General features: G+C 44.0%; 1 protein-coding gene across 1 annotated transcript in view; it reads right to left on the reverse strand.

Annotated features, from left to right (window-relative positions):
• Positions 1–1,846: 1,846 nt before the first annotated feature.
• The window catches only part of SHB (SH2 domain containing adaptor protein B), an 89,059-nt gene continuing 74,331 nt past the window's right edge, over positions 1,847–16,574 (reverse strand). Inside the window, exon 6 of the mRNA XM_075527248.1 lies at positions 1,847–4,728. Coding sequence (XP_075383363.1) covers positions 4,545–4,728 — 184 coding nt within the window. The 3' untranslated portion in view covers positions 1,847–4,544. The remainder of the gene's footprint in view (positions 4,729–16,574) is intronic.

Consider the following 16,574-nt stretch of genomic DNA (forward strand, 5'->3'; position numbering starts at 1 on the left):
ACAGAAATGCCACATCAGCTTTGCTTATAGGTAGGCATTGAGGGCCCTGTGTGCCACTTCGGGCAATACCAGGACCAAGGAAGGTTCTGATAGTCTGGCATAGAATGCAACATTTTGGTTTTCCTATGCTACTACTACAGGTACCAACACTTACCTGTTACCTGAATCCAATACAATGTCACAGTAATACTAATCCCCAAACCAAGCTTAGAAAGAAAATTGCAGCCTTGCAAAGCTGCAATTAAGTTACTGTATTTGTGTCCTGGAACTGCCAGCAGCAATAAATGCAATCCAGGGAGCCTGAAAGACACTTGAGAAATACAGGCAATATTTGGATTGATCTTGTCACTGAACTAACTACAAGGTCCAGGGCACTGAAGTCACTACAGCAACTCTGAATTGTGGGTGCATGGTTCTCAGAGTAAGCTCAAGGCCTGAGACAGGCAAAAATATGCTGCAGAAAATGGGTTTGTACATGGTCATCCCTTGCAACCTGTGAACACCCCTTTCCAGTAGGACTTCTATTTGCTTCATTTCAGACAACAGTTTTGTTCAGCTGGTGCCATTTCCTCCTTTCTTTTCTTCTTCCTTTCTTACTGGGGACTCCAGCAAGAAGGAAGCAATTTGCAGTGTTTTATGTGGGACATTGCAGATCATTAAAAAGGAAAGAATGTATGAAAACCAGTTGATTCTACACTGTTCATACCCTCTTCCCCTTGCTCAGACCAGGAGTGCAGACAGGTCTCTTTAATTTCTGTTTTGTTTTTCCTCCTCTCCAAGGAGCTAGTGCAGTAGTGTGTTGGGTGGGTTTTATTTGTTTATTTATTTAAACAAATGTTAAGACCCTGCTTATTCTGCTCAGGCACCACCCTATGTACAACCTGAGGACAGCATGAATAACTAACAGCAGCAGAGGACCAACTGAGTACCCCAGAATGTAGATTAGCAGTGCAGCAGGGTGAATATGGAATCAGAGCCGGGATAAAAGATGGCATCTGTAGCCTCCACCAGCATTGTCACATAGTGTTTGTGTTGCCAGCTTGAGCCATGCAGCAAGAGAAAGGGCAAATCCTGAACCTCATTGTGATGACGAGGAGCAGCACATAAATGTGTCATCCTCCAAGCAGCAACTGTTTTTCCTCAGGACATAGACTCAGGTCATGTTCTTTGAGAAGCTGGAAATGTGTGTTTTGTACATTTGCTTTTAAGAAAGCCCTGCACTTTGCATCCTGGTTCTAAAGACTTAATTTCAGAGTCAGAGAATAAACTGTTATCAAGTACAGAACCCATGGTGATGACTGTACTTCCACAAACCTTAACGATTTTTCCAGGTATGGAAGGAACTGTGAAATGTAATCTTGGCCACTAAAACTCTCCTATCCATCATACAGATGTTCACAGCTCGGGAGCTTTCATCACACTGCGAAATACTCATCAAAATAGAAACTAATTAACACCTCCTATAAAGCCTGCAAAAAGTGATTCACCAGTGTTATGCTGTAAACAACAATAACTGGATTCCTTGAGCACCTCAAGCACTTGGACAGCAATGTCATTCACACACACACCTGTACTGTTTTGGCGAAGGTGCACACTGTCAAGACAATTACTCAGGGCAGACCTGAGCCATATGATTTTCCAGACTCCAAACCAGATTATAGCCTAATGATTACTTTCACTACACAAACACATAAAAACAAGTTGTTCTGAAACGCTGCTTCAACTATTAACTGTTCAAGACAATCTGAGTACACATTGACAATAAGAGCAAGAAAAGGGAGAGGTTTATAATTTTTTTTTAAATAAACTTTTAATGTGCTATATAGGCATGATCGCTACGAGATCTTCCACCTATATGCAATATCACACACTGCAACAAACTGTATTTTCACTGTACATTAAAAAGTCTGGGAATAATATTCCTTCACTGGAAAAATATCATACAATCACTTAAATAAACAAAGACAACGTTACAGTGCAAACAAAATCCTGGTTTTATTTATTCTGCAATTACCGAGTACTTTCTAAAAGTCTTTTTATAAAATAATCAAAAAATCCTTCCCACAGACGACCAACATTTTCTGAGATTATTTCCTCTTGCTGAACCAAGAATCCTGATCTGATCCTTGAAGCTGTAATAAACTGTATACACATTTGTATGATGCATATTGACCTGATTTGTATGAAGCAAGGAATCCCAAACCAAAATCTGCACAGAGCAATAAAGTGGCACCTGCTGGCTTCAGCTGACTTTCAGTCAGGCCCATGACAAGGAAGATTCAGCAAACAGTCATCTCCATGAGCTAAAGACAATGACCTTAAGGAAGCTGGCAAGGCCTTGGTTAACAATAATGTTGGTTTCTACTAGTAACTGGTGTCAGAGAGAGTAGGGGCTTACTTTTCCATTACAGAAGAAGAAAAACAGGCCATAGAACAGCAAAAATGCCAGATTCTCAAAAATGCACTTCAACATGCAAAAGAAGAAATATGACATATTTCTGTCCCAACGGGCACAATGGATTTGCCAGAGCCCACACAGGCAAAGACTCAGACAGTAGCAGATACAATCTGATTCCTAATGTCTGTGAGCTATGCCACCTTCATGAACTCCTGCTCCAGTGAGGAAAGAATATACTCACTTGAAAGTGCCTGTATGCTCTTGCCAATTAGGTGATGTTGAGGAGAATGAAGAGTTCTGCAAAGACTTTAGGGAAATAAAAGGTGCGTGTAGGTGAGTACATGAAAAAGGGAATGTTTGGTTACACTTGGAGAAGAATGTTGTCTCTTGTCTCCACTGTGCCACCCTCCTCTCAGAAAACCAGTAAGAACCTAGTCCAATGCAGCTTCAAATTCCGGGTGAGATAGGGACAGCTTGACCCACTACAGTTGCTGCACAGAATGACACTGGGCTTCTCACATATGTGTGATCCACTCCTGTTCAAACTGTGTTGGATGTCATATAAAGAACAAGGCAGGCTTAAAAGGAAGCAGAACTTTCATCACCGATGACATTATATGGGACATCCTTGAGGTTCTTATCAGATTAGACAATACAATGAAGCACTACTTTTACAGGCAGTAAGTGGTTATTCCATTACAATTTCAGATTTGCTTCTTTCTAAGCATACATAAAAGGGAATAGTAGGTAAGAAAGTTGAATTAAATAACACACAATTTCACAGTCCTATTGCAGTCTGTAAAATACATAAACTGCATATAACCAGTTTGCTACTACAACAGCCGATGAGTTAACACACAACATTCTAGACATAGGTGGGAGATGGCACAAAGCGAGGACTACCAGGCTATTGATTCCCCAGTTCCAGTTTCTGCACAATTATATTTTTTTCACTTATCCCATTCAATGAGCACACAGAGCACATAGGAAATATCTCTCAAGTGGATGGGCACTGAGTTGGCAGGACTAAGGTACAGAGCAGCTTCTGCAGTGCTTCTGGCTAACAGTGACTGAAATACAGCAGGGGGCTTCTGCTCATGGTGAAAATGAACACTGGGTAGAAGGTATGTGTCAAGGGACCATGTTTTAAGAATGCCTTGGTACACCAGAAAAAAAAATTCTGCTCTGCTACATACTGCAGTTCTCATTTACACAGCTGCAAAAGCTATCTTACAGAACGGCAGTGTGACACACACTTGTTAATCTGCTACCTCAGTGGGACACCTGTTTGATCCAGGTGAATGAGCAAGTGAAGATTTTGCCTACTAAAGCTTTATAAAAGCCTTCGACCACCCTCATGCATACTAACCCACATATTAAAATGACTCACTCTCAACTACTTAAAACATTATGGTGTAACTGCCCCAAACAGAATTAGCTGCCTGCATCTATGGATAAAACTTGCATATGAAGATAGTAAACCTTAAGAGATTATTGTACCAAAAAGGATAAAAATATATAACTACTCTTTAACTACATTCCCTATTCATAAATAATTGACCATGATTTGCTCTCACAAAATTTTTTTAATATTGTGTGCCTAATAGGAGTTCAATATTTGACTACCCCAAGAAACTGCATTAAAAGACCAAAACCCACCAAGCTAAGCGACCAGAGCCACAGGTTGCCTGCTAAGCAGCTCCTTCTCAGGTCCACCAAGAACACCCTAGGGTCCCTCAGAGTCAGGTTACTCTTTCACATGGAGAAGTTTCTCAGGGTAGCAAGAGAATAAAAGTTGATGGTGTTTTACTGCTGAGAAGAACTTGTTGATTCTGCTCAAAACATGGAGGAATGACTTTTGTTGGGAAGTGCTTTCCTTCATAGAGAAGCTCTGGGAAGGTTATCTGTTCTCCTTGCACTAAAATAAGATTTCTTTCTTTTATGTAGAAGCACAGTTCTAGAGGCATGCTGCAGCATAAGAGTACCATACATGCAGTTCCATACACAACTCTGCAGAGTGCCCACGTTCTCAAGACTAAAGGCTGCCACTCTCCATCAGACTCAAGCATTGAATTCTGGCAATGAATTCTGTGCAACCCAGCTTACCTCTCACCTCCCATCCACAGGAAGGGGTGAGACTAGGTTATTAGAGGGTCCGCACAGCCACAGGGTAGAGCAGTGACAAGTGTTCTGCTCCTTTGATAGGCAGCTTTTTTGTGGTGTAGTAGTGGATGACTTCAGGAACGCTGTCGAAGGGAGGGCTGTTCTGACCCAGGATGTATTTCTCTTTCGTTTTCATCAGTTTCATGTGCATAAAACCTTGACTGCTCCTGCAAGGAAAGCAAAGTGTTAGTTCATGCTTGTGTATAGGGAAGAGAGGAGAAGCACCATGACCAGCTCTCCTTCATGATGTAGGGGAGTGTAGGAAAACAAAATGCAAGTAGTCACTGGGTGACAGGCCGAGACAGTGGCCAGACTCTGACAGACAGCAACTGCTAGCTGCAAACCCCCATGTCCAACACAAAGGCAGCCTAAGCTAGTATTTTGTTTTCACCACCTGTGCTCTCTGGATCCAGGTACAAGGCTGTCTTACCCTGGAATTGATGCAAAGGTGTGCCAGAGGACAGCCCGTTTCCTGTCCCCCACCAGTGTTTTCCTGGGAACATTTACTTTTGACTACAGCCAGTCATTACTTCTGGACCAAAAGGTATCATTGGTTTTGGCCTGTCAGAGGCCTGAGGCTCTCTTCATAGACACATAGGCAGGCCATGAGCCTCACTCATATGAGGCAAGGCCTGCCCTGTCCTGTCCTGTGGAGACCTCAGGACAGACCACACCCATCCCACCCTTGCAACAACTGCCCAGAACATGGCTATGTACAGAACCTGGTGGCTTCAGCTGGGAAAACTTCTTCACATGAGCGCATTCCCAAGATTAATGGCATAGAGACTTTCACCTGCACTGTACTGAGCAAAGGCTGCTGTCCTGCAGCCTTTCTGCAGGCAGAAACCAGTCTGTGACTTCCACACCAGAAGCGTTCAATTCCTAGATGACCTGCCTGCCTGCCTGCACAGCACGCTGCCTCTTTGAGGGAAGGCTCATGATTACACAGGGAAGAGAAGAGTGACATGGTAACTGCTCTGTCTGGTACTGCAAAAGCAACCAGTGCAGCATAATGCCACTCTGACAGGTAGCACCCACACTGCCATATAGTACAGCAAGTGGTAGAGCTGATCTCATCTCTTCCCAGCAGTGACCCTTCAGTGTCTACTGTCTTTAGCATGTCATACAGGCTATTTTAAGAGTGTAGAGTTTAGCCAGGACAAAACAAGAGCAAAGGACAACTCCTACACTTCAAGATGTTAAATGAGGCCTAGAGGGTTTTTACAGCTTGCTTGATGTCCTACTCCCTAACTTTCTGGCTCCAAACCATTGTTTCTTCCACGTGTGTCCAGGGACAGAGACAATAGTGTTAAAACTGGAGTCAGTCTGTGTCAGCAAGGAAACCCAGTTTAAGATGGCACAGAAAGCTACAGCAGGAAAACAAATCATGCCATGTTAAATGCAGCTTCTCTAAAATGTGCCATTTTCTAGTTAGCAGGTGCAGCATTCCCTCTGGAAGTGCCTGTAGCACAATCAAGCTCATATCTTTCAGATATGTTCAACAATTCTCCGATGAAGTGACCCTTTCTGGTGAGCAGAAACCACTGCAGGCAATGTAATTATAGCACTACACACTTAATATCTTGCTTTAAATATCAATTTCTTAGAGGAAAAAAAATCTCTTTTGAATCATAATTGCTCTCTAAATTATTTCCTTTAAACAAGGGTGGCATCTTTAAATACTTTATTATGAGGACAGATGTATTGTTCCCTTCCTTTGGTTCACTATGCATCTGCTTTGCTACAAAACGCCTTAAAAGTGTGCAGATAAATTAATGGAATCACAGGTGAATGCTAATTTCAGGACTATAGCAGGAACTGGAGAACAGTCTGCCAAGTGCACTTTAATGCAGAAAGGGCAAGGACACATGCCCTTTTAAAAACAGAAGGAAAACGCATATAATGTAAACAAACTGCTACAAGCCATGTATTCATGACAGAGAAGCTGTTGCTTCTCTAATAAGGACCTATGTAGATATTTTGGGTAGTTGGTTTGGGTAGCACATAGTCGTTGAGCTCACAGTGTATGATGTCTATGGCTATCAGAATTCCACAAATGAACAAGAAGCATCTTCTCTATATCATGACAGGCCAGCCTTTTGGGAGGCCACACTGTGAAGGTCAGTGAAAACGAATGTGACCTAGAAGTTATGGATAGCAGCCTAATGGAATTCAACCAAGGCAAACAGAAAGTTTCTGCCCTTGGGATGCAATAAACCCAGGCAGCAGTGCAAGCTGGGGCACAACTGGCCAGAAAAGGAACTGTGGTGGACAGGACACAGAACATGAATCAACAGTCTGCCCATGAAGGCCTACTGCAGCCTGGGCTGCATAGCAAAATTGTAGCCAATGGCTGGAAGAAAGTGACTACTTCCTCTACAGAGCACCAGTGAGGCTTCATCTGTATCTGTAACTGTAACTGGTGTGAGGTAACCCCATAAAAAAGAGAAGACAACACTGGAGCAAGTCCAGAGCAGAGCCACTAAACATGGTCTGGGGGTGGAAGCACATGATGTACAAGGATAGGCTGAGGAAACTGTGGTCTGTTCAGTCTGGAGAAGAAAAGGTGAGGTGGTGTCAGGTTGCAGTCATCCATTGCCTAAATAGGAGAGTTACAGAGAAGATGGAAGTTTCTCAGAGGTACACAGTGAGTCAACAAGCACAAGCTGCAACAAAGAGAATTCCCACTGGACACAGGGAAAAGCTTCTTCCTCATGAAAGTGGTGCAGCCCTGGGACCAGGTTCAGTCAGGTCAGGAGATCTCCATCCTCACAAGTCTTCCAAATTTACCTGTATAAAGCACCCAGCAACCTGATGGGTGTGTCCTGCTTGGAGCAGAGGGTTGGACTAGACACCTCCAGAGGTCCATTCCCAACGAGATCTCTCTAGGAGTCCATGATAAATCTTTACCATTTGTATATTTTCATATATACAAACCACTAAGTAGAGCTTCTAGTTCAAAAACAAATTTGATTTGAAAAATTTGTAAAAACCTAGTATTAAAGAAAAAAGATCGAAAAAGAACCAAAGAAGCCTGTGAGACTAAATTTCAGGACTCCTAAGTAAAACTTTTCTGAAATTGAAAATGTGTTTTTGTGCAATTATTTCACAAGAAAGCACAATAAAATCCACCTCCATTTCAAGTGAGGCACAAAACGCTATTAAGGGTAAGACCTGCAAAGGGGACAAGTTTTGACACCTGAGAGGTTCAAGAAAGTGAGAAGTCAATCCAATGTGATGGCAGACTACAAGGTGCAGGCTACATGGCAGATCAGTCACCTCCTGCTGTTTGGATTTGCCCTTTGCCAACCAGCCAGCAGGGATGACATCACCTTGCATCCATCTGTAGATAAATCTTCCAGTTAATGGAGACAAGATGTAGGCAAGATATTTTCCTGCACGTAGGTCTATCCTAGTCTGACACAAACACTGACGAGCCAGCTATCCTAAACTGGGCAGAAAAGCAACTACTGACACCTGAAGTAGGGACCATGGTACTTTCCCATACACTTGTGCATTTTAGAATAATAAAGTCTTCCTTTTTTAAAAAAAAAAATTATTTTATTTTATTGGTGCCATCTGCAAATTGTCAGCTCAAACCTGGGAAAGCAAAATCTGATTGCATGGAGAAAGGATGAAAACACTTTAGCATAATGGGCTTGCCAGACAAGTACAGTGGAGACTATCTCCATCAATAAGCTAAAGCCATGGCCAGCCGAGAGCCAGCTTCTTTGCAGTAAGTAACCTTCTCTTCTCTCCCCTCTCCTCTCTCTTCTATCTTCTTCCTCCCCTCCCCTCCCCTCCCCTCCCCTCCCCTCCCCTCCCCTCCCCTCCCCTCCCTTCCCGTCCACTCCCCTCCCCTCCCCCCTTCCCTTCCCTTCCCTTCCCTTCCCTTCCCTTCCCTTCCCTTCCCTTCCCTTCCCTTCCCTTCCCTTCCCTTCCCTTCCCCTTCCCTTCCCCTTCCCTCTCCCTTCCTTTCCCTTTCGCTTCCCTTCCCTTGCCTTGCCTTCCCTTCCCTCCCCTTCCCTTCCTCCTCCCCCCTCCCCTTCCCTCTCCCTTCCCTCTCCCTTCCCTTCCTTTCCCTTCCCCTTCCCTCTCCCCTCTCCTTTCCCTCTCCCTTCCCTTCCCCTCCCCTTCCCTCTCCCCCTCTCCCCTTCCCTTCCCTCTCCCCTCTCCCTTCCCTCTCCCTCTCCCTTCCCTTCCCCTTCCCTCTCCCCCCTCTCCTCTCCTCTTCCCTTCCCTCTCCCCTCTCCCTTCCCTCTCCCTTCCCTCTCCCTCCTCCCCTCTCCCCTTCCCTTCCCTCTCCCTTCCCTTCCTTTCCCTTCCCCTTCCCTCTCCCCCCTCCCCTCCCTTCCCTCTCCCCTCTCCCTTCCCTTCCTTTCCCTTTCCTTTCCCTTCCTTTCCCTTTCCCTTCCCTCCCCTTCCTCCTCCCCCCTCCCCTTCCCTCCCCTTCCTCCTCCCCCCTCCCCTTCCCTCTCCCTTCCCTTCCTTTCCCTTCCCCTTCCCCCTCCCCTTCCCTCTCCCTTCCCTTCCTTTCCCTTCCTTTCCCTTCCCCCTCTCCCCTTCCCTCTCCCCTCTCCCTTCCCTTCCCTTCCTTCCCTCTCCCCCTCTCCCCTTCCCTTCCCTCTCCCTCTCCCTTCCCTTCCCTCTCCCTCTCCCTTCCCTTCCCTCTCCCCCCTCCCCTCTCCCCCCTCCCCTTCCCTCTCCCTTCCCTTCCTTTCCCTTTCCTTTCCCTTCCTTTCCCTTTCCCTTCCCTCTCCTTCCTCCTCCCCTTCCCTTCCCTCCCCTTCCTCCTCCCCCCTCCCCTTCCCTCCCCTTCCTCCTCCCCCCTCCCCTTCCCTCTCCCTTCCCTTCCTTTCCCTTCCCCTTCCCCCTCCCCTTCCCTCTCCCTTCCCTTCCTTTCCCTTCCTTTCCCTTCCCCCTCTCCCCTTCCCTCTCCCCTCTCCCTTCCCTTCCCTTCCTTCCCTCTCCCCCTCTCCCCTTCCCTTCCCTCTCCCTCTCCCTTCCCTTCCCTCTCCCCCCTCCCCTCTCCCCCCTCCCCTTCCCTTCCTTTCCCTCTCCCTTCCCTTCCCTCTCCCCTCTCCCTTCCCTTCCCCTTCCCTCTCCCTCCTCCCCTCTCCCCTTCCCTTCCCTTCCTTTCACTTCCCCTTCCCTCTCCCCCTCTCCCCTCCCTTCCCTCTCCCTTCCCTTCCTTTCCCTTTCCCTTCCCTCCCCTCCCCTTCCCCCTCCCCCTCTCCCCTTCCCTCTCCCCTCTCCTTTCCCTTCCCTTCCCCTTCCCTCTTCCCTTCCCTTCCTTTCCCTTCCCCTTCCCTCTCCCCCTCTCCCCTCCCTTCCCTTCCTTTCCCTTCCCCTTCCCTCTCCCCCTCTCCCCTCCCTTCCCTCTCCCCTTCCCTCTCCCCTTCCCTCTCCCCTCCCTTCCCTCTCCCCTCTCCCTTCCCTTCCCCCTCCCCTCCCCTCTCCCTTCCCTTCCCTTCCCCTTCCTTTCCCTTCCCTTCCCCTTCCCTCCCTTCCCTCTCCCCTTCCCTTCCCTCTCCCCTTCCCTCTCCCCTCTCCCTTCCCTTCTCCCTCCCTCCCTTCCCTTCCCTTCCCTTCCCTTCCCTTCCCTTCCCTTCCCTTCCCTTCCCTTCCCTTCCTTCCCTTCCCTTCCCTTCCCTTCCCTTCCCTTCCCTTCCCTTCCCTTCCCTTCCCTTCCCTTCCCTTCCCTTCCCTTCCCTTCCCTTCCCTTCCCTTCCCTTCCCTTCCCTTCCCTTCCCTTCCCTTTTTTCTCTGCTTCAGGGCCTTTTGGACCAGTGTTCTGGCTTGGCAGTCAGGGCTTCAGACCATTTGCTTACAAACAAGGCAATATTTCTGCTGCTGTTTTTTCCCTTCACTGCAAAGCACGATAGATGACTTAAAACCACTTGCATAAAAAACTGATATGTCTGGAGGTTGAAGGGTCATCCTCATCTCTCATAAATAGCAGTATGCAATCCACATACAGTTTGCATTTAGAGGAGCAAAGCTCTATCACTGTTTTCTGAGATTTCTATCTTATTTCACAGCAATGGGATGTCACCCCACATCCATTCTCTTTTCAGGCAGTTTGCACTACAATTTTTAAGGGGTGCAGTCCTGCAATGTTAATATCAGTAACAAAGCAAACTGACTTGTGGGGTAGAAGGATTAAGCTCAACGAATGAAGGACCTCTCCCTGCATTCACTGAATCATCATTTTATCATCACAGCCCTCTGTGACATGTGGCTCATTTAGCCATTGAAAGCTGACTGCCTAAGACTAATAAACCTGGAGATTTTATTTGCATGTAGATCTTCTGTTAAAACCAACTACTTTCCTATGTTTGTGGAACATCTCAGATGATTCAACTGTCAACTGGCCATGTGCAGATAAAAACCTGGGAGTTATCTTCATTCAGTTATCTTCAGTAATCTTCAATCATCTTCATTCTCAGCTATCTCCTCTGATTATTTACTGACACCTCTAACAGCCCTTAATCAAGCACCAGCTCCCATTTTCTTCTCAAGGCAGTATGCTGGAAAACTGGGAGGAAATGGATGGCTATCTAACCTAGCATTTTGACTCTTGAAAAGTGGTTATTTCCCACCTCCATACTATCTCATGTCCTACCTCCTTTGTATCTTCTCTCCTTCAGCAAATGTGGTGTTTCTTCAGCTTTTAGAGTTAGAGCAGATCAAAACCTAGAGTTTCCCTTTTGCAGGTCTTCCCCTTAATAGTGGTTTTGTGGCTGGTTTGAAATGGAGGTGGATTTTATTGTGGTTTCTTGTGAAATAATTCCACAAAAATCACATCCCAATCTATTTCTTCCCATGCATTTCAACGGGTTTTTTTGTTCTCCTAAAAAAAACAGAATTACTTTCATTAAGTAGAACCCAGTCTGAATGGAAAGCCCTCAGAAATGGATTTCAGAGGTCATTTTGTGTGAAGGCTGAGCAAGAGTAGAGGTGGCAAGTGGGAGCTGTGTGAAACTGACCTCAAAGCTTTGCAACGCCAAGCATGCAAATTTTCTTTTCACAAAGGAGAAGAACTGAGAGGCAAGAACATTCAGTCAATGAACTGGTTTTACTTATTGCTAGTGTTTGCAGTCAATAGTTATCACCACATTGTTAATGATGGGCTGAGTTCTAATTTCTATACCGGCTACTTTTCTGGATGTCCAGAGCTCTTTACACTGAGCATTGTTCCAGGCTTACTGGTGGATGAAAGCAAAGATTATGTTTTCAAATACTTTCCTCCTTCACTCCCTTCCCTGCCCCCTTTCAGTTTCCAAAAATTACATTGTCAATCTGTTATCTGCCTTCTTTGTTCCAAGTAAACCAACTGAGCTGTCACTAGTTGCAGCTAGAAATACCAAACCAGACATTTCTCATCTTCTAGAATGAAGAGCAAATTAAGTTGGAAAAAAGTCAGCTTAGCACCTTGAAACCATGCCCTTGAATTAAGCACTTCCAGGTGCATAAGATTTGAAACTGTTGACATCTACTGTAAGGATCCTTCTGTGCTGCCTCCCCTTCCCCATTTGTTCTTGAGGTTTTGTCTTACAGACTCCCCTCTTCTGGTATGCCTGGACTCATACAGAATCAGAGCCTACTAGTACCTGGCAACGGCAGAATGCATCTACACTTGTTTAACAACACTATTGCTGCTAGACCAGTGACTAGGATTATAGGGATACTGTTCAGAAAGGAACCTGGAAGTCATACTCCACCCTGTTCCTCTCTTCCAAACCCTTTCAATCTAAGCTCTGATGTTAGTATTAAGAGAGATTACTGAAATTTCAGGTAGCGATGAGGGAAAAAACCTCATGGTTGACTGGTTGTAAATCAGTTTCTGTTTAGTTTTCTAAGCACTGCTGGAGTCTACCTGAACAAGTACAAGCAGAACACGTGCCTGATAGTGAGTAGTCCTGGTTTTGGAATACAGATTTCTCAGCTCTTTCAACAGCAATTACTATTAGAACCTGCCAGGCCCAAGGTTTTCAAAGAGCAGAACCTAAAGGGCAATCCCAAATTCACATATGTGAACACTGATGAAAGCCAGCACCTTGAAGAGATGAGACATACACATTTTGCAAGAGAAGATGCTGGGACCTGACCTAAGTCATGCGATATTGTTACTATGTGAATTCTGAATGTCAGTATGGTTTCTCAAATGTTGCAAATGTTTCCCAAGTTTTTGTTCAACTGAAGGAAAACACTGACAAAACAGTGCCACCACAGACAATATTCACTCCTTCCTTTCCTTGTTGCAACCATTGCCATGAGTTTCAAATACAGAACAGGACAATTCCTAGTCGCTAATCCCTGCAACACATTGCTTTGGAACTCTCAAACTCTCAAGTTTACACAGACACAATACTTGATATATGAGTAATAGTCACACCTTGTTTAAAATGTTTTGCAACACAGCCATAAAACCAAGTCATTTTGAATTACAGCTTTCTCACACATTTTCCTTCAGTTTTCAAAACCCAGTGAGGATGGGAAAGGAATTGTGCGTTAATTAACTGTGCATTAAAGCACAGTTAATCAAACTGTGCTTTTTTTGATCTTATGCCTGAAGTGTGATACAAGAATGTTCAAGAAATATTAATTAGATATTAAACCTCGTATTTTTTTCCAGAAAATGTTAATGGCTTTGAAACGTCATTCATGTTCACAATCAGAAAAATTAGCCAAATGTTCCAAACACTTTTTTGCTGAAGAAAGTGCTCTTTTGTCAGAACAGATTTTCTGCATTCACTTTGATGAAATGTCACTTGGACAAGGAAAAAAGCAACAACTTTGCACTAACATCAGAAGAAAACATTCTAGCAATGTAGGAAACACGTGTTGTTTTGTTTTTCCATTCTGAAATGCCTTTCCGTTTCAAAATTTTATTTTATATTATATGCTGTCACTTTGAAAAAAACCTATGTTTCATGCCAACCTACAGCAACAAAGAAATAAATTAGAATCTCCTCTGAAAAATAAAAACTCATTTTTTTCTCCCCGGATGAGTGATTACTTTTAAAAATCCTTTACTGAAGACATTCAGAGGCTGACCTGTCCACTGCTTTTCCTGTCTCAGCTCTCTTTTTCAAGCACAAAATGCACAACACTGTCTTTCTGTATCTGACAGCCACTGTCTCCATGGTACAATAAACAATACCTCTTCCCCTACTATTAAGGGCTAGCAGTGTCCATTTGCAACAGCATCCAACACGTCTGAAGACCACCCTATTGAGCCCAGGGTCCATTCTCTATAACCAATTCCCATCTGCTGCTTTGAAGGTAGTAAGGATGTTTAGCTTGTTGGAGTTCTGTAGAAGTGACAGGATCCTTGCTGTCTGCTAACAGCCAGGTCCCTATCATTACTATTCAGGCCAACAGCAGTAATACACTTTCAAATACTTTTATTCAACTGCTGATTTAGAGAGCCATCAAAAATCCCGCTACCTCTTTATAAATTATATTGACAGGAAGAAACTCATATTTTTGTACAATATCACAACAGTTACTTTCCAAGAATATATTATGTGTTTTAAATCAACTAAAAGGTACCAAGTCCAGCATTAATCTAAAACCCAGAACCTATCCAAAGTCTATGTTCTCAACTTTGGAAAAGAGGACCTTTTCTACAGATCAATCCTGCATTTTCATGGTGACAAAAAACTTTGCTTGCAGTCCCCTCTGCTATTTAGGGAAAACCACATGCCTGTTTATGAGTCCACAGGATCAGGATGTCAGTAGACACCATCCTCTCTGAATTCAGCTCCAGTGGCAATGATTGTGCAGAAATTATCTGACAAAGCAGAAAGCAAAGCCCATTAGTGTTTTTACTCACAGTTTGCACATTTAGCTGACTCATGAAGTAATCCTAATCTAAAATTGAGAAAAGCCACATTTCCTGAAATTGAAATGTGAGTCAGGAAATGAAGTGGTGGAGGCGTGGTGCACACTGCTGCAAAGAGCCTTGGGAAGGGGAAATCCTGACTGAAAGAATTAGCTATTGGACCCCAGCCGGTGGCTGGTCTTCATTGAGCAAGATTGAAACATAATACCCTATACAGAGATGTTGTTCTATTGTTACATTAGGAAGGCACCTCTATGAGCTTGATGTGCAGGGAAGTCATTGCTGAACACCTAAAACACACGTATAAGAGGGAGATGGCTCTCCTCTTCCCTTTGTACATCTACTTCCACTTCTTTCACCAGCCTGCTTGCTAGTAAAGAACAGACCTAAGGTAAAGATATTGCAACTAGGCATTTCAATGATAGCCAGAGACTGGGAGCCCTGGTCACAACACAGTTACCAGGAGTATGGATGTCCAGATTTTACCCAACCTTATGCAATTAAAACTGGGTTTAAGGAAAGAGTGGGAGGGTATAAGTGAGCCAAATACCTACAGCCCTGAAGGAATATAGAGAAGAGGAAACACAAGGAGGTACAAAAGAATGCATAGCTGCCCCTCAGGCCTTTGGGATAATTTTGTTCTGGGAAAGTAGATCATATTCCTTCACTCTTCTACTATGGAGAATTTAAACAATGCTGACAAGGAGGACCAGGTCTCTGGCTCACAATCCATAGAAGGATGCTTTTTGCCTCAAACACTTGTCATCAACAGTAACAATTCCTTGTTTCTAACTGAGATGAGCAACACATGAATCTGTACATTATAAAGCCCCTCTTTGATGCCCCCAGAGGTAGCCAATTCACATGCAATTAATTTGCCCTGGGCAAACTACGGTATCTCAAAATAACAGACATTGACATGAGCAACTTAAACTACCATGATGAATGTTTTATTTATAGATGCATTTTAATTTGGTGACTAAGCAAGTTTGATGCTTGTTTCATACATTTGGAACAGTCATTTTTGGAATTTGAATCAGACAACAACTCATGTGCAAATTCCCCGTGCCAGTTAAGCCCGTCTGACCCTCTCAAAGTCCACAGAACACAGAAAGCTCTCCTGCTATTGGGAAAGATGGTCGTCAGAGATGTCTCCATTGCACAATATTCAGTTATATTAAATGAAATTGAGCAAGTGCTACCATCTTTTAACTTTTCTAATACAGGTAATATTTGTGTAGATTCTCATTGCCAGACATTGTTGTGTTTTGGGAAACCTAAAGTTAGTCTTTTGTTACTAGAGAAAAGAAAACCATAAACCCAAAAACTAGAGTAAGAGCTCTTTTTTAAAAAAGAAGCAGCTTGCCACATGAAGCTAAAGAATAGACTTTAAATCACTCTCAATCTCAATACAAAATTAGGGTGTCATTCTTCCCTTTTCCCTGAATCAGAAATGTATGACATTTAACTGAAAAAAATGCTCATTCACACATGCTGGTGAAGGTCCCAGAGAAGCACAAACACACCTAAAACACAATGGTGAATATGAATCCCTGGAGGACGTGTGCAACATTTAGACAGGAATAGATGCTGCAATTTTTGCCCAAGAATTATCTTAGAGACACAGAGCTACACAATTACTAAAGCTTAACTCACCCCACAAAGCAATTCCATATCCCACTGACCTACAGATCAGCTGCTTTCCCATTTCTATGACTAAGTAGAATCATTTTGGCCTAAACAACAATACTAATAAAGAAAACACAGGATCATTGATCAAGCAATGCAACCACAGATGACAAAAGTAACTCATTGGATTTCAGTATCAATCCAATCAGATATCGGAACCCTTGCCTTAATGAACAAAAATGGAAAAAGGTAGTGTCTCTACATACTGAAACACAAGTGTTTCGCTTCAGGAGCCTTAGGCTCCTGTAGCACTCAGGTAGGCTTGGAACTGCATTTTAGATAAGTCAGTTTCAGCTGTCTAATTTTGTCCAATTGTAGCCAGCATTCTGTCAGTCCCTTGACAACCTATTTCCACAGGGTGATTTTTTTTTAAACCTAAGTTAAATCCCTATCTTTCTACTCTGTAATGTGATTGATTTATGCAGTTACACAACACAGACCATTTTATTATTTGTCCCAGAATGTGCTAACAAT

This window comes from Mycteria americana, chromosome Z, assembly GCF_035582795.1.
Source record: "Mycteria americana isolate JAX WOST 10 ecotype Jacksonville Zoo and Gardens chromosome Z, USCA_MyAme_1.0, whole genome shotgun sequence".
Taxonomy (NCBI): Eukaryota; Metazoa; Chordata; class Aves; order Ciconiiformes; family Ciconiidae; genus Mycteria; species Mycteria americana.